General features: G+C 35.4%; 1 protein-coding gene across 1 annotated transcript in view; it reads left to right on the top strand.

The window, feature by feature from the left end:
* l(3)mbt (lethal (3) malignant brain tumor) overlaps nt 1–6,741 on the top strand; it is a 194,271-nt gene extending 187,530 nt beyond the window's left edge. The window contains exons 20-21 of the mRNA XM_089096530.1: nt 1,817–2,090; nt 6,610–6,741. Of these exons, the coding sequence (XP_088952656.1) occupies nt 1,817–2,090; nt 6,610–6,741 (406 nt within the window). The remainder of the gene's footprint in view (nt 1–1,816; nt 2,091–6,609) is intronic.
* Nucleotides 6,742–18,645: the final 11,904 nt, after the last annotated feature.

The raw sequence follows: 18,645 nt of genomic DNA, 5'->3' as shown, positions 1-18,645 counted from the left end.
AATCATACTGTTTGGACATAGACTTGTACTTATAGATTCAAAGTATACTTGATTTTATTTTGACTGCACAGGCTGCCAAACTTACTTAGGTTACATAGGTAGAACTGAGTAATGAAGCTTGATATAATAGTAATAATAAAATATTAGTTCAGAAGCACACAACGGTTATTTATTTGCACATTAAAGGGGTAGGGATAAGGCAGAACATATATTAAATACGTAACCTAACCTAGGTACCTTACCCCCCCTTAAACCCAAAAAAACTAAAGTTTTAAAATTCTGGAGAGATCCCCAAACTCAAAACGACCAGAAAAAACTATTAAAGAATAAATGAAACTCAGAACGAACAGAAATTAAATAAGAAACCGTAACAATAAAACATACAACAGGCACTAATATAAATGAAAAAATAAATCTTAAAACGAGTAAAACTTAAATTGAGTATGCGAATCAAGCTTAAATCTAACAAAAATCACTACAAACAAGAGTTTGGGTACTGCTTCCTTCCCTAACTGCTAAAGTCTAAAACCTACTAATACACATCCCGTGGGCGGGGTTATTTGTTAGTTTTGTTTATTTATAAATTTGTGTGTAAAGAAAATGATACTCGTGGGAAAAAAAGTAGCACGAAAAAAGGATGTGTCTACATAAGCTTCTTTTGTGAAATTGGATGCAAAATGCTATATTTAATTGTTTTTAAACAGTTTTTGTTCACTTTAGTTTGGATTTGGGTCTGCAGCTATTTACTGCTTTGGTTGAAGCAATGCCGTAATATATTACGGCAATTACTAAAATGGTCTAAGATAGCAAAATAATTTATTGATTAAAATCAATCAGTTCTTTCGTTATCTTAAGCCATTTTGGTAAACTTTATGCATTAATTTTTATTATTTACTGCGGAGAAGCGAAAGACAAAATCAGTTCAATAGAGGAGGAATCCTTCAGGCCCATATACCCAACCCCCCCATTCCACCTCAAAAAGACAAGATTATTAATGTCCTATAATAGTTTTTATGTTTTTTTTACGAATCGTCGATTTTTCTGTCTTTTCAGTGAACTTGTACCCCCTCCCCTCTCCCTAAAATAGAGGATCTGTATGAGCCTGTAAGAGAAGGACGAAAAATGTGCGTTTATTACCAACTTTGCCGAGGAAGATGCAAAATTTTGTGTTTGTGTAGATAGGTATATATGGATAGACCTGAACAATGGTGTCAATTACCGAAATTTCGACGGGGGTTGGCCTAATGCATTTTTCAAAATCTGGGGGGGGGGGGGCTGAGAACAAGTTTTCGTCTTTTCAGTGAAAATATTCCAAGAATTGTATTCCAAATTTATAGCTGGCACTAGTGTAAAATCCAAGTGCGTCACATCTTTGAAAAAAAAAACGCTAAAAAAAACGCGGTGGTGGAAAAACACTCGCCAGACTTCAAAATCTTTCCAGCGCTCAAGTTCCAGGAAGTTACTGTCTTGAACGACATAAAAACACAGAGTAATACCCTGTTAACTCTTTTTTTAGCTACATATTTAACTACAAAACTTTAATTAAAATCCTGTGATTGCTATGGAAAACCACCATTCACGATGAGAGTTTAGTTTAATTATATTATTCCTGAGAGTGTAGTAGTATAATTATATTATTTCTTAAAAATTCATCATAACTCTTCATAAATAGGTTGTTTCTCAAAATTAGAAGATTTGTTATGTTTTCTTTCAAATATAAAAAAATTAATGGTTTTAAATGGTTAATTAATTGCTTTAAATCCTAGTTCAATTTTATTCCTGTTCTTCTTTATTTATCTATGACTGTGCTTTTCAGGGAAGAACCAGCTGTTGAACCACCTCCGCCAGCACCGTTTCCGGTGGCATCTCATGAAGAAGTAAAACAAGTTATTTTAAATACAATGGAAAATCCTGAGCCAACCACAAATTTGAAATTGTCCGGTTGGGAAAAATTGAATAAGACACTGTTGTCCAGCTGGGCTTCGAATTTAAAAGTTTCACAAATCTCCAGTTTTTCTCCAGAGGAAGTTGGTCAGCTCGTTCAAGACGTTACTGGAATTCAAGGGGTTGCCGAAAAAATTGTCCAACAGGTAGTTCTTCTTCTTTTTTTCTACCAATCTTTTGAGAAATGCCAAATCTCACTTTTATGGTGCTTATTTTCAATTTGTCTCACTTTCTTTTCCTTTTTGTTGCTTCCCCGTCTTTCTGGCCTCCTTAACGCAAGGGGGAGAGAGTCTACAATAGACTTAGAGAGTATCTTCTAATACTATTTTTCCTTTTTTATCACAATTATGTAAAGTGAGTGTGGTAATTATCGAGGCATTAGTCTGCTCTCTGTAGGTAGTCTTAGTAATATGATACTTTTTAGACTGAGAGATGCCGTGAACAAAGATTTAAGAGAAGAGCAATGCGATTTTGGAAACAGGAGCGGGTGTTTCGAATATATTTTTTCTCTTAAGTTTATTACTGAGAAGCGCCGAGTTGTCAAATAGCTTTGATCCTCAGTTTTATAGATTATTAGCAAGCGTTTAATTATGTTGATAGAAGAGTTTTACTAAGATTTTATCCCTGTATGGTATACCAGACAAATACAATGATTAATGCTATGTATGAGAATAACGCTGCTGCGGTTAAGGTAGGAAATGAGGTTAGCAGCTGGTTTTGTATTAAATCAGGAGTTAAGCAGGGTTGCGTTCTATCCCCACTTATATGGAACATTTTGATGGACTTTGTTTTAAGGAGCACAGAAAAGGCAATGGGAGACAACAGAATCAAATGGGGAGGAAAAAGTCTCCTGTTTTAGATTATGCTGATGATTTAAGCATCCTAGATGAAAGTGTGAGCAAAATGAAGAAGTTTTAGAGGTTTTGCGAGTTCAGGGTGCTAGAATTGGTTTGAAAATTAATGTTAAGAAGACTAAGTCACTAAGGATAGGAGTAAGTGAAGATGAAAAGGTGACGTTGGCTAATGAAAAGATTGATCAGGTGGGCAGCTTCACTTACCTTGGTAGCATTATTAGTAAAGATGGTGGGAGCAGTGAAGATGTTGAAAGTAGAATAGCCAAGGCTCATGGTTTTTTTTTCACAGTTAAAAAAACGTTTGGAAGAATAGGAAGATAAGTCTGCAAACCAAGATTAGGATATTAGAAGCTACAGTGAGGACAGTGGTCAAATATAGCTCGCTCGCTGAAGCATGGGCGCTCCGAAAAGCGGATGAAGATTTGCTAGATGTTTTCCAGAAAAATTGCTTAAAGATTGTTCTGGGTACCCGGCTGACTGACCGTATTTCAAACAATAGGCTATACGAAAAATGTGGTTCAATACCGCTCTCTAGGGCTATTTTGAAAGCAAGGTTGAGGTGGCTAGGGCACGTTGTGCGGATGAAGGATGACAGATTGCCAAAGATTGTTCTTTTTGGCCAACTGTCTTGGGCTAAACGGAAAGCAGGTCGTCCCCGTTTGGGGTGGGAGGGCGTCATAAAGAAAGATTTAAAGGAAATGGGAACTTCGTGGGCGGGTGTAAAAAGGGAGGCTTTGAATAGATGGGGATGGAGGAGCAGCATGCGTAGCTGTGTTGGCCTCAGGCGGCTTGGTGCTGCGGTTAGTAGTAGTAATGTTCTATTGGCGTTGCCGTTGAAATTCTGATGTTAATAGGGGAGGGAGCGAGAGTTAGGGAAGAGTTGGTCTTTAGAGCTTCAACTGTATCATATGTAGCTTCTCAATAGGCTTTGATTTCCAATTTTTAATATTTGTAGAAGGATATAAATTCTAAAAGTTTTATTTTTAGAATTAATTATAATTTTATCAAAAATGACCAGTTTCTGAACAACCATGGTCAAATTCAAAATTTGTACAATTTTACGTCTAAAAATCCTACTTTTCCCAATGTTCAAGGTAAAAAATCTCTTTTCGGGCAAACTTTCTTTAATGTTTTAAAGATGAATAGTCGAGTTATTTCAACAGAATATTCTTATATTTTTATTATCCGATACTTCTAAAGGTTATATCAAAAAAATTTCTTCCGGAAAAAAATTGTTTACACTATCCTTACGAGAAAAGGGTTGAAACCCTTTCGTTTTCGTTGTATCTCTGCTCGGCCCTTTTCACAACATATAATAATAATGATAATAATAATTTTATTATAAGCCAAAAACAGGCCATACAGAACAGTATTCTTAATCACACTCCACAAGAAAAATAACATAAATATCAAGTTTCACTCATTGATGTCAACGCTTCATTTACATATTCACATAACTGCCTGATTGACCTTTTTACAGTCGTTTTCAGAATCCCCGGAACTCCAAGTTACCACCCTCAAAATACTTTTCCCTTAATAGAGAAAGTTGCTGGCACTCGGTGAGAATATGGGCGACATCCTTAATACCTAGGTTACATCTGGGGCAAGAGTAATCCGCATTTGTATCTGGGGCCACCCTATTTCTTTCAAATACTCTTTTTCTATTTATAGTCTATTACATGTTTTTATTTTGCGTGTTAATATCTCTTCTCTAGCAAAACGGTATTTTTGCTAACTGGAATACTCTCTATGGGGGGGGGGGGTTATTATGTTCTCACTTTCTGTATTTAACATATGTATTGATTTATCACGGCTGGGCCTCTCCTTGGGTATTCGAAGATTTTCATCCAGTGTCAAATATGTTTGATGAAGTGTCTGCAAAAAGAACTGTTATTTTCTTTCTCTGATTTTTTCTTCTGAACTCTTTTTATGGTAATCTTTGTTTTTGTTTTCTATTCTTATATTATTGCTATTATTATTACAGTATATAATATATATTATGTATTAAAAGTTTAGGTATAAAAGTTTACACCTAAACTTGACACGCGTGCTAGTCAATAATCAAATAAACACCGGTGCTTAAACTTGTTTGAAAGAATCAAGTTTTCTTTTCCTTTTTTCCAAGAACATTCATGGTACCGTTAGTTACTCAAAGATATAATGTATCTTGAAGATATTGTACCGGTTGTACGGGCCATTTGGCCATTCAATAGAGAAGACACAAATTTTCAATTCTTCTGCCTTTTTTCTTTCTTTCTTTTTATTAGCGCTGCTGTCAGCTACTTAATGATATGTTGTATCTTAGCAGTTATATAGTTGTTCTTTTTATGGATTGTTAGGTCATGACACAGACATGGTTACATAGACGTATACGAAAGATGCAACTTCTTTTTCCTTTGTCTTTGAGTAAAGGGCGATATGTCTCCCGTATGGTTCTTTTCAGCCACTTTGTATAGAAGGAGCTGCTGTAGAGATGTGGAAGGTAGCTCATTCGGTCAGAAATAGAAAATTTTATACCGACTAAAAGTGACTGGAGGGCAACCAGCCCTTCTCCCATACCCTTTTTTGTCCCTAGACAAATTCTCATGGCATTGGATCAGTATTTTGAGATATTCAGTCAGAAGGGTTGAAATGTTAAAAATGTACCTCCATGGTTGGCATGTTCCATGCAGCCCGAAGGGCAAGAGCTAAGTTAAAAATAAAAATCATAGTCTTGCTAGGAAATCAAATGCGTTTGATTTGACGTACAAGATTGAGATTGTGACCCCCCCCCCGCCAAATTTCCAACGTTCTCTGTGTCATAGGTGCCCCATATACCCTGACAACATTTTCATAAAATTTTATTCTTTTCGATATAGTCAAGAATTTTAATAAAAATACGTCCTTGAATTACATGACCCAAGCCACCCTAGAGCAAAGACCCTAAACTATTTGAAATTGCCAATTTTTTACATAAAGCTCTTAGTAAAAAAGGTTGACGTGCTACACCATGTTATAGCCGGAGTCTTACAAGACTTTTTAGTTTGGGAGTTTTGTCTTTCATCTCTTCAGTCTCGGTGGCAACCAAAAAATGTTACCGGCCCTGAAATATTTCGATAATCCTGAATTCCACTCTGTGGTTTCAGGGCCAACCGAGAAGGTGTTCCAGAAAGTTCCGATGTATTTTCGTTGTTTGGTAAAATTGGAAATTGACTTTTTTGAAAAGGGTTAGAATGAATGAAATGCATTTTGAATTTCGATTGGTTCAAAACAAAACTCACAGATCCTGGACTAATTGGCGTCCAACCCTTATTGATTTTTTTCACAAGAGCATAAATACTCTAACTCTCTTTCTTTCTCTCTGTCTGTCTGTCTGTCTCTCTGTCTGTCTCTCTCTCTCTCTCTCTCTCTCTCTCTCTCTCTCTCTCTCTCTCTCTCTCTCTCTCTCTCTCTCTCTCTCTCTCTCTCTCTCTCTCTCTCTCTCTCTCTCTCTCTCTCTCTCTCTCTCTCTCTCTCTCTCTCTTTCTCTTTCTTTTTTTCTCTCTCAATAGTTTTTATTTTTTAACGCTCTTGGTCTTTGGTCTTTAGTTAAAGCTGAAAATTGGATTTTGGCTTAGTATTATCTTATTTTTATTATTATTATTGAAGTTACTTTTTTTCTAACTCTATCATCTTAAGCTGTATTTCTGTCCTTAAGTTTGTGTTCGAAAAATTCAGGGGAGTATTTTAAGATACTTACAAGTATACATACTTTCATACATACTTAGATACATATACATACTTTCATACTAGTTGCTTTCAATTATTAATATTTTTTTGTTTTGTTTTTTAGGAAATCAAGGGTAGTGCCTTAGTATCGTTGTCGAGAACTGATCTTAGGGACTTTAATGAACAAATGGCATCTATTGGGATCAAAAAAGGCCCTGCTACCACACTCTACAGAATAATAAATTTTTTTAGATGAAATTTCTTTGGGAGCTAGTCGATTTTTTTTATTTTGAGAACTTCATATTGTTGTTTTCTCTCTTCTTCTCTTCTCTTCTTTCTGTTTCTTTCTCTCTGTATTTTGAAGTGTTTTTTAGTCTACAGTTAGTCTGTGATTCATTTATATATTTTGTGTAAATACTCTGCTGGCTCATTTTTTTACTCTTGCTGACTTCAAGGTTTTTTTTTCTTTTTTGTTATGTAATGCCAAAGAAATGAAATTGGAGTATTGTTTGAGACGTAATCTCATTATTCCGTCTATATATTAAACTTGGTGATTGCCAAAAGTCTCTTAATCTAATGAATTTTCTCTGAAATAATAAGAAGATGAGTACTTTATGGGAATCTTTTGGGAGAGTTGGAAGTACGAATAGACATCCAGCAGTGTATTAGAGGAATGTATCAGCTTATTATAGCAGACGATAATCTAGATAGAAAGTCCAGTCAATGGTACCAATTTAGGGGGGTGGGTAAACTCCCCCTTCTGTAATATTGAAGAATATCTTTTTTTTTCTTTTTTCTTTTCAGGGGTAGTCCCTCCCTCCCCTGGTATTTGGATACCTTATTTAATTTCTTTTAGCACTAAAGCCTTTTTTGTTCTCTGTATCCCCCCTCCCTTCATTTTTGTGAATTGGTTCTACTGATTTTCTTTAGTGTACTGTTGCATGCTATGCCTCTTTTTAAATGCAATCTTCATCTAGTGAGCAATATATCATGATGGTTATATCAGCTGTTTAAGTAGTTATTTATTGTAAACTTTTTAAAGTGTCGTGCCTATTCCTTCCATATTTTGTATATACCTGGTTTATGTTTGAGTGGTTCTAGGCAAACGTCTTAGTCTGAGAATGAAGAAATAAATATTGTTTGTTTTCTTTTTTTGTCTCATTCAAGAAAAGTCCTAAGATAGTTTTTTTTTTTTTTTTTTTTTTTTTTTTTTTTTTTTTTTTTTTTTTGTCCTGGGGACAATAGAAGATCAAAAGCCCAGACATTCTTTCATTGTTTTATATAAGATTCTACGTTAAGGTTTAAAATAGGACGGAATTCAGATGTTCATTCTAAATATAACAACTCATGCTGTCGCAATCGCGTCTCATGCCCCCTAACGGGGTTAGATATAACCCTAGACTATATACAAAAGTTTGCTGATTTTCTGGGTTTACCATTATCTTCTGTGCCCATTTTTCATCAACAGTTGGTTCATAATACCAGATAAATCCAATTTGAAACATAACATCTGACTTTTGTATATACCATAGGCTATGTCTGGGCTCATTAAAGGGGGAGGCTGGAATGCAATTGTCATGGCAGAGATTATTATATTTGGAAAGGGGGTTGAATGGAAAATATAATGGTATATCTCTTTTTTTCTGTATGGTTTCTACCCTAGAGTTAACCTTCGCCGGATTTTTTTTTAAGAGAAGAAGAATAAAAGCAATGATGATTCTTTTCTCCGTCGCTTCATGAAAAATTTCTAACTGTTATAGGGGATTTTTTGGGCAGATAGTAGAAGAAAAAAAAACTTAAAGTCCAAACTTGTGTCGGTATGTTTGAAAAAAAAAGATGTTTAATGTTTTTTACCAGTGACTAAACCAAATGGGACCTAAAATACAAAACTCAAAGAAAAGCACTAAATTGGTAAATATATTTACTGGGCTGTCACATAAGGTGCTGGATGTTAGTAATTTAAAACCATGCATCGACCAAAATTTGTATTTGTAATTTTTATCTTTCTTAGGCGAAAAATAATATCGCATAACCTGTCAGGGGTAGACACCTTCATGGGGAATATAAGGGATGGTTTCAAAATTTCAGATGGTATTACCCACAAAATTTGTACATTTGGAATCTAAAGGAAAAATAGATAGGTTGGTCTAAAACTTTAGTTTCAAACAGAGCAGCAAATCATTTGCTTGTTTAAAAATGAAATATAGCAGAAACAAGTTAACCCTAGAGAGTCCAGAGAATGTAGATGGTGAGGAAACAAGCCTCCTTTTTTTTGCTGGGGGCAACCGTTTGAAAGAAGGTCTTTTGCCAGTACTGTCAGATTTTACCTTTTGTATCTGTTTTGATCTTTTAGGGCGGGTGGGTAAAGGCTCAGTCTGCCCATCCTCCCCCTTCCTGCACACCCTAAAACTTACACTTAAACTAATTCCCAAATACGTACTTGTTATATTGCATCTTGTATATGCGCAGGGGGTTCAATGGTCTGTTCCTCGCCCCCCCCCCCATTCAAAAAAATAGTAATTGTTCAGTTTTTCCATATTTCTTTGTAATGTACCTCATAAATAGTATCGCTTTTTATTATAACTAACTTTCTCCTTCCCCAAAACAGATTTCTTCGTTTGTCCTTGTCACTGGTAACTTGACTAAGAAGAGAATGTTTAAGTTGAAGAGCTTAAAAGCGCCCTTATGATGTCGGAATACTCTCTCGTGTTGACTTCAAATGTTAATAAAGGAGAACCTATATGTTTTCTGGAATGGGGGCGGGGCCCCGGAGTTGAATAAATTGTATTTTTGTTGGATACCCAACATTCTCCACATTTACCAGCTGTTTTCGTAATGAAAGTGGGAAAGACACTTCAATGTTCTTAACTACTGAAGACCACTGAAGCATAGAAAACATTTTCAAAGGATCTCATCACAATTGTTTGATTTGCATTCTAGAAAACATCCAAAAAAAAACTCTTCAGTGAAAAAAAGGGGTCCGTTGACGGTTTTTAAGGTAAAACTCCACGAATTGTCCTCATCCCCTATTGGTATAAATAAGCACTGTGTGTTTTATGCGTTTAAAATAGTGTGCATAACATTTATTCTCATTTCATAGGCAATTAGGAAAATGATTAGCCTAAACATGAAAGTATGATTTTGATTTTTTTTTTTTTTTCTGTCCTTCAAAAGAGTTAAAGGGGTTTTCAAGCATAGAACCTGTTTCAAATTTCTTATTTTAATACCCCTTTAACTTCTTTGTGGTGTATGCATGTTTTTGGTTTTTTCCAGATTATTTTTTTTTTTTTTTTTTTTTTTTTTTTTTTTTTTTTTGAAAAATGGCGGATCTTGTGTGTGTGAGAAATGATTAATTTTTAATGATTTTCCCTGTATCTGTATCATCTTAGTAGTAATTTTGATAAATTTCGGCTATTAACTTGTAGAAAAAGCCACAACTCAGTGATAGCCCATACCATGTTGCCGCAGGTGTGATCCTCACTTGGAGCTAAATCATTCAGTCCTTAGAAGGTGGATTAGTTTCTTTAAAAATTTGTGAAGCCCTCAATTGATTTGATGTACTGATTAAATATTATAATCGGCCAATACGGCCACAGTGTCTTCTTTTGTCCTTTTGTGCATTATTTGTTTTATTTGTGATTTCCAATTTATTTAGTTTATATTTGATTCATGTCGGATACCATTTGAAGGGGACCATAGCCCTCATCTGGTTTCAATGTGTATTGATATGTTTGTAATTGAAGTTTGAGGAAACTAACTTATTAAAAAGGTTGATTTGAGTAATCTGTACTTGTGAATGGTTCAATAGATTTTAGGGGGTATTTTATAATTTGGTGTAAGGTGTTTATAGGTACTTTTAGGTTCTTAATAGCCTTTAATAAAGAGCGAAGCATGGCCCACAGTAACCAAAAATTATGTGTTTTGAGGAAAAACTGTTTAGTGAGAAAAAATTGTCATTTGTAGCTAACTCAGGAACGGTAACCATTGTTCCGATTAATTTTAATAGTAAAAGTTTATTGTGAAAACAAATTTATGGTAATTTCAAGAAACAGACTGAAACCCCTCGAAGATGATGTTGGATTGAAATTAAAATTTCCCCATTGGGATTGGTATGGCTAAAAATCCTGATTGGGAAAGTTACAGTCCCTCACCTTGAACAACAAGGAAAATTAGTCTTTGCCACCTTTTTTTTCTTCTTTTATTTTCCAGGGATGATCGCATCGATCTGTTGGTAATAGAATGCCGAGAGAGGGCTTCTTTGAAAAGGAATTGCCATATCTAGTGACCTTTTCTGAGTAACAAAAGGGTTCGTCGCACAGCAAACTGGTGTCTCCTGCCATTTGGTGTCACCAAACATCAATTTTTGCCTGAAGAGGGTAAAATGCTAGGAATGAAAATTATAAGATAGCAAATCGAATTTTCATGGTCTAAAACCCTATTGATTTTGACCCTCCCCCCCCCCCGTCTTGACAGCTAAGTGGCATTTCCTGTCATTTTTTGCCACAAAACATCAAATGTTTCCAAAGAGGGTCAATATGCCGGGGAATACAAAGTCTAATAGTGCCAATCGATTTGTCACGTTCTGAAAACCCCAAATGGAAGGTTTTCAGTTCCCCTTATCTTCTCAAAGGCCTTTCAAGTATAGCGTGAATTCTGCAGTGAGTTCCGTTTTTAATCAGAAATCATCCGCTGATAATGACGTGAAGGCTTCAGTGATTACCAAGCTTTTTGATAAATCGTCATCAGATGAGGACTTTTATAGGTAACAAAAGAGACCGTGCCGCAGCAAAGCGATGCTTTCTGCCACTTTGTTCCACAAAACATCAATTTTTGTCCAAAGAGGGCCAAAATGCCTGGAATTGCAATTTATGAAATAGTCAGTCCATTTATCATGGTTTAAAACCTCCAACTGGAGATTTTGGAGATTCCGGGTATATTGGAAAGCTGTAAAAAAGACATCTCTTGGTGCCGACTCGATTTGTGCCAAGCATCTCGATTTATGCTAAGCATCGTTCAACAATGTAAATTGAACGCTAACTACTCTTTTCTAAATGACTTTATGCTCTGGCTTAGTGCCTTATCTGTTCAGCACGAGAGTAATAACACTGGCTATGAAAAAAAGAAAGCCAGCTGATCAGTGCTAGGCTCTTGGATCTATTACTATCTCCAGTTCTGCGTGGTTTACTTGAGTTACTAGTTGTTTCTGGAAAATTCATTATAGATGGTGTGCAATAGATGACAATATTGGTTTTAAGCATGGCAAGGGTCGTAATCACGCACATTACCTGATCGCTAATCTATCATTGTACGCTAGCGAAAATAACTGTGTTCTTTATTTTGCCAGGTTGATCATGGCTAAGGCTTTTAATTTTGTGATTCATGCGCATATTTTTTTTTTTTTTTTTTGACGACCCAAAAGCACAGTGTTAATACTTTTATCTTTTGTATTTTGCGTCACATGTGTAAAAAGCGCGCTAAGCTGAGCTTAGCGCGCTTATTACAGTTAGAAAAGGCATTAGGAAGGGTGTACTTGCTTCGCCTATGTTTCTTAACAACACTGTCGCCGAGCCGGAAGGGAGGTTTTAATTACTTGTATGTTCACGTGTGTTCATGTCTTTCTTGCAAATTTCAGGGAAGACGTCCTAAATATTAGTAAAACATTGTCAGGAATGTAGCAATAAAAGTTTTTTGGCCGTCCTAATAGCGGTAATGAAGATTGATCGCGTCAAGTCTAAAATTATACCTTAAAACTGCGAACTTACACTTTATAGGTTCTCCGATAGCGCCGCTTATAGTGCTAAAGATTGTGTCAGCTAGGCTAGCGCCGCCCTCAATTAATGGCAGAAAATAGAATGTTTAGCCATATAAATTTGACATCTTTTCTTCGAGCTATATGGAGATACTTTTTTCCGGGGAGAGTCTTTGAAGATTTTGCTACGACATTACCCGCTATTAGACTGGATGCAGACAAGTTAGGTGGAATAAACATAGGTAAAAAACAATAGATTTATTAGGACCTAAATATTTAGGTTCACAGCAGCGAGTCACTTCAAACGAAAATAATGGTGACAGAGATACAACAATCAAAGAATTATTACGGTCGTACGCCGAGTAATTCTGTCTAAGTGCTCCTGATCCACAAATACCAATATCCTCAAAAAGCACTTTTATCCAACTATCATATTCAATTATTTCGTCCTGCGCTGTAAAGACCGGTTTACAATTAGCTCACGTGGCCCTGGGTTGCAAGCCCTCATCCATTAATAGGTCTTAAATGTTTTTGATGATTCAAAAGTTCAAACGACTCTTATCGTTTAAAATTTCTCAGAAATATTGTGCGTAGCATCTTTTTTGTTACTAATTATCTTAGCAAAATTCAAACCGACTAGCGTCCTTTTTTGACTGAAGCTAGAATGTAAGTTCTCTTTTTGGTGATTAAGAATTTAGGCTCTTGAAAGCGGTATTTGAACTCAATAAGGGGGAGTTTATTTTCTGTCCTATACATATTTAAAAGAAAAGAATATTTGTATTTTAAATATATCGTATTTTTCTCATGGTACATATTACCCGACCCAATAATTAACGACGTCCCGTCATTATGACTTGCTTGCCTTTGGGCTTTTGAAATGTTCGTATTTTATTAACTATTTCTTCTACATAATCATTTTATATTTATGTAATGGCTTAATCAGGAGTGCTAAAAATTTTCTCTATTACTTTTCTTATTTTATTCTACATTCCTATCTAAAATTCATGTACCGATCTAAGATCATTCTTGGTTCTAGGCTAACTACTATATTAAAGATTTTTTTTTCTTTGAATTCACTTTTTACAAGGCTTTTTTTTGCTGTTTATATGGCACACTACTTTCTATCTACGCTACATTAAATTAATAGCTCGACAAAGTTACACATAACTCTATTTGGAAGTCCACCGCAACATATAAGAACAATTTAAGACACACAATATTGTGTTTATCATATTCACTGATAACATTTAAACACTTTTACTGAGGTTGTTTTCCTACGAAAAGCAGATTATGAGATAATGGGATTTTTGAGTTATCAATGTTATTAAGAAGTAACATATGTAAATTCACATCTATTTCAGTACCTTCGAGTCTTTATAGCGTACTCAATCCTTCTGTTGTAAATTATTTTCCTTCACTCTTTTCGTCTTGGCAAAATTTTTGAAGCGCCTACGTTATGGTTTCTTCATGGGACAGTTCAAGCACGATTCTGTTCACACGACAGGCTTTCTCTAATTGTCAACTGGGAAATGATGCTTCCAACTACAGGTGTGGGAATGTGCCATCAGAGTTCATTCTCACCTTCTTTTCGATAGTTCATAGGGTGCCGTATCTTTTGGGATATTTTGAGGCACATAGAGAATGTATTCTCGTATAAAATTGTTCTTTTGTGTCTCTTATAAACTTGTTAGCTCATGGCTTGTGTCTATTAACTTTTGTGGTGATTCCTAGGTTAATCACGAGGGACTTGAAGTATGGATTTGGATGGGTTCACATCAAACTATAGTGACTCCTTCAACATATTGTCTTCGACTTGTGGGAGGGACACATTTTTACTGACTTGATCAAAGGAGTTAATTTTGGTTTCTGAGTCCTTTTTTCAGAAATTATCTCGTACATATATGGCATAACAGAGATATGAACTTTCCACCCAGAGGGGATAGGATGAATTCTGAGAGATGGTCGAAAGGGATTCGACACGTGAATCTGCGTTGTATAAATAACTTTCGGGATTATCAAATATCATAACTATACAGTCAAATGGTTCTGGGGTCCATACTGATTGTCAAAGGCGATATTTCTGTACTTATATCTTGTGCTGGTCGATGGGGTTCTCAGAATTTATGTGATTATATAGTTCGATAATGCACTAGATAATGAGATTAAAATATAATGTTACCTGATACGTAATATGGTCCATGGTTGAAGAAACAATGATCAAAGGTAACTGTTGCTTTCGTAGACAAAGCTGGGATGAAAATTGCCTGGAGTGTATGGTGAGTACTCTTTGTTGGTTGAGGTATGATGAAAATAGATGCTACTAGGTTGTATCTGCGCTTGGCAACTCATTGTAATGCTCAATATCCAATGTGTCAATCAGCTTCCTGTAATAAAAATAACAAGGCAGTATCACGCGGTCTTTAAAGTAAATGCTTATAGTACAAATAAGTCACGTATTGATCGGGTACATAAATTTTACGCTATGAGACTGAGTTAAATAAATACACTAATATTAGTACAGAAAACTAAATTTTTATCGTGTTCACCACTTTTTCAACACTCAGTTAATTTTACATTAGATTTAAAATAATCATTTAAACAGAGTTTATGCTATATGGTTAATTTTGGAGGTCTAACTTTACAACATGTTTCATGCCTGCATTGTTCACGCACGTCCGTGCTGTTTAAGAAACGCATGTTGCAGCGTCATAACCACACGGTTTTACGTAAACGATACTACAGTGAGGGAACAAGACATAGCAAGGACGAGTGGAGACCTCTATACCCACTCGTTTTCTAATGTCTTCCCTATTTCTTGGCTTAGACGTTCTCAGGGGGTTCCGGGCTTAACCTCTGCATTTCAGCTGTTTCCCCGTGTTCTTCTCTTGGTTTTCGCCTTCTTAGTCTCAGGATTTTTCCGTAATTACAAGGCAATAGGGTTCTTATGGTCAGGGAAGTCGCGAATATGAAACATACGGCCAATAGTATGTTCCACCAGAAATTGGTCAATTCTTTGAGTTTATTCGTGTTTCTTTCTAGTGTTGTTACTTGTTGAAACAAGGTCTCGAAGGGTTTGAGGTCCAATTTCATAAAGATCTTCCATGCGTCATGGCTAGCTAGCAATGAATTTTCATGCTTGAATATTACTCCATGTTTTACAATATCTTGGGCCACTGCGTGAACAACGAGGATTAAGATGATATTCTTAAGCCTCATCTAATATTTTGTTTCTAAAATTATTTTTTCATCAATTTTACCCATTTTTTGCAAAAATTCGTTTGTTTACTGCTTTCTTATTATTTTATTTTTTTTTAAAGGCACTTTAATTTTTACTTAGGTTATTTCTTAATATGTAATCATTTTGTGGCATATGCCAAAGAAAACAGATTTGTAGGCTTAAAACAGAATAAATATTTTATGACTAGATAGGTTAGGAAAGTAAAGTTAGGATTTCCGAGCTTTATTCTGTTTATGATATACCTCTATCATTGGTTGACATATAGCTTTAAAGCGTTGTTAATAATCGTTATACAATTTAATTTTACATTATATTTCTCGAGTAAGAAACACATGAATAAGCAAGCGTGCAGCACATAATTACACTAGTTTCCTATTATATGTGTAGGCTTAAAATAATTATAATATGCACTAAGACAAAATATTTTATATAATTAGACGCTTCTGTACTGGTAATTTCTTGTTTTGGATATGGGTCGATTTTTCATAGAAAATCTGAGGGTAAGCACGCCCACAACAAATTAAAAGCTGCATGGGCTTTGAGTTCCTCCCCAGGCTTCCCACAAAATGTGGTCCAACACCACTTGTCGTTTTCAGTCGACCACGAGCTTCCTACCTTTGGCCTTTCTCCCTGATTACCGACGTTTTGACATCACTTGTATTATATATTTTTTTTCATTAATAATTACTTGGTTAACTTTACGTGCATACGGTTAGATTTATTATGGTGGATCATAAGTTGATTTTTCATAAGGGATTTGGAATTTGTCTTTAAATTAATTAGGGATATTTCCATCTGTTAGGTTTTTTAACCGTTCTGCCTGACTGTGTCGTTATTTTCTTCTCTGTTTTTTGCGGTTTTTTTTCGGTATTTATAGCGAAATAATGTCAAAATTTTTGTATTGTTTTTTAAAAAATTCTTGCCCTTTTAATTTCGTTTGTTTCCCGTGTGTGGCTGCTGAGGTCGGTCTTAATTTTTCTAGTTCTTTAGCTACTGTATGGTCTGATTCGCCGTCAGACTCTTCGGAACTAGTTTCCGACAAATCCAGATTAGAACTTTTAGAGGTGGCACTTTTTGAGGTATCACCTGCCCATCCTTCGTAAATTTCTACTCCTCTGGAAGTAGAAAGTTTATTCTCTAAGTCCTCGTCTTGAGTTTTCAACTCGGGAGATTTGAAAGATTCTTGAGAGCTTTGGGAGGAATCAATAGTTTTTGCGGGGTTCCTCCACTGTTTGAATGCCATGTCTTCAGGGGGAAGGGACATTTTTTGCATCAGGGTGTCCCTCCATGAAGTCCACTGTTTAGGCTTGACCTTAGATACAGTTATATCATGATATTGTACTTGCTGGTCATCCTTGGGAGTCTTATTCTCGGGCAATCTACCTTGATTCTTTTTTATGGGGAAATTTATTAAATCCATAGCTTCTCGCAGGTTTGTTTTAGTTAAATCTTTGGGGGAGTTTTCTTTACCGTAATACCGGGGGTTTCTACAGCTCTGTTTAATTCTTCCTGTAAAGACAGGGGCCTTTCTATTGGTGTTGCAGGGGAAACCATATCGTCTGGAAATCTTTTGGGGGGACGAAATTCTATCGGGGTCGAAATCAAGGGGTCGAAATTCTATCGGGGAAAAATTGGGTTTTTGGAGATATTGTATAATCTAAATCTCCTGCGCTCGCCGATGAATAACTCTTTGGATCTTCTGGTGTTTTTGTTTCAGGGAAAAATCCTGGTATTAGGGATTTTTTCTTAGGAACAACTAGATTTTTCATTGCTAAAAATTCTTCAAAGTTTTCCTCATCACCATCATCTTCAAAATAATCTTGTTTAAAATTCAAGGGTTTTAGCTCTGCCAATCTTGATTTAGGTGGCTCATTTTCTGCATCTGACGAGTCAGTAGAGGATGGATGTGATACCCATCTTTTCCGAAATTTGGCTCTTTTTATTCCGCTATCATGTGCCTTTTAATTTCTTCCGCTATCGGGGTTCTCCATTTTAAAAGTATAGTCGTTATCGTACTGTTTTATTATTCTGTACGGTCCAGAATATTTGTTGGAAAGTTTTTTGCCTTCCGTTTTTGCTTCGTTCTTTAGGTAGACGCAGTCTCCTACTTTGAAATCTATACTCCCCTTGACTTTGGGTTGGTTTCCTAGCTCTTGGTTTATTTTACATTTTCCCAATTCTTGCCTAACTATTTTAGAAGTTTTCCTCATACTATTTATGAATTCTTATTTGTAATCTTCCGAGCTATTATAATACTGCCGATATTCAATAATCTCATTATACGGGATTATAAAATCACGACCAAAAAGTAAATAAAATGGATTATCTTTAGTTGTTTCTGAGTAAGCAGTGTTGATTACGTTAGTTAAATAAGGTAAGAATTTATCCCAGTCGTTCCTATTGTCTTTTGTATAAATACTTAATACGTTCGAAAATATTTTATGCCTATTTTCTATTTTACCATTAGCTTGCGGGTGGTAGGGGGCTGTCACTATTTTCTCTATATTAAGAAAACTCATTAAATCTTTTGTTACTTTTGAAATAAAATTACCTCCGTTGTCACTCAAAATTTTATTAGGAATGCCAAATTTTAAAAATAATTTCGTCAACGCCTTACTAGTGGCGTAAGCACCTTGATTGTTTAATGCTTTTGCAAAAGTAAATCCGGAAAAATGGTCTATAACTGAAAAAATACAAGTATGGCCTCTGCTAGAAACAGGTTCTGCTAGCTTCCACTCGCTCTGTATAAGTCAAATGAGGTAAAATAGAAGGGTTACTTTGCTACTGGGACTCTTTCCGTTGGTAGATAAGGAGAAGCTGGGGGGGATTTTTCTCAAGTTACATGCTTCGCATGTACTTACAAATTCTTTAAGTTTTGTCATTGCCGACGGCACGTAAAAATATTGTTTAAATTTATTGAACGTTTTCATTAACCCTAAATGTCCACCTATATCTGAATGAAAATATTCAAATGCAGGCACTATTAAGTTTTGTGGTAATACAGGTATTATTGAAGTTTGGTTTCTATTTGTCTCAGCAGTCACGATTCTACACAGTATTTCTTCAACAAGATCATTTTAAAAATTATCTATCTCTTTTCTTAGAGTTTTGAATGTATCCGGTAACGTATCATCATTCAAGAAATAATTGGCAAACGCCAAACATATTTCGTT

This window comes from Artemia sp. Qi Xiang Cuo, chromosome 11 (assembly GCF_049724085.1).
Source record: "Artemia sp. Qi Xiang Cuo chromosome 11, ASM4972408v1, whole genome shotgun sequence".
NCBI classification, from domain to species: domain Eukaryota; kingdom Metazoa; phylum Arthropoda; class Branchiopoda; order Anostraca; family Artemiidae; genus Artemia; species Artemia sp. Qi Xiang Cuo.
Note: the sequence above shows the minus strand (reverse complement) of the source record. Positions and strands in the feature narration are given on the sequence as shown.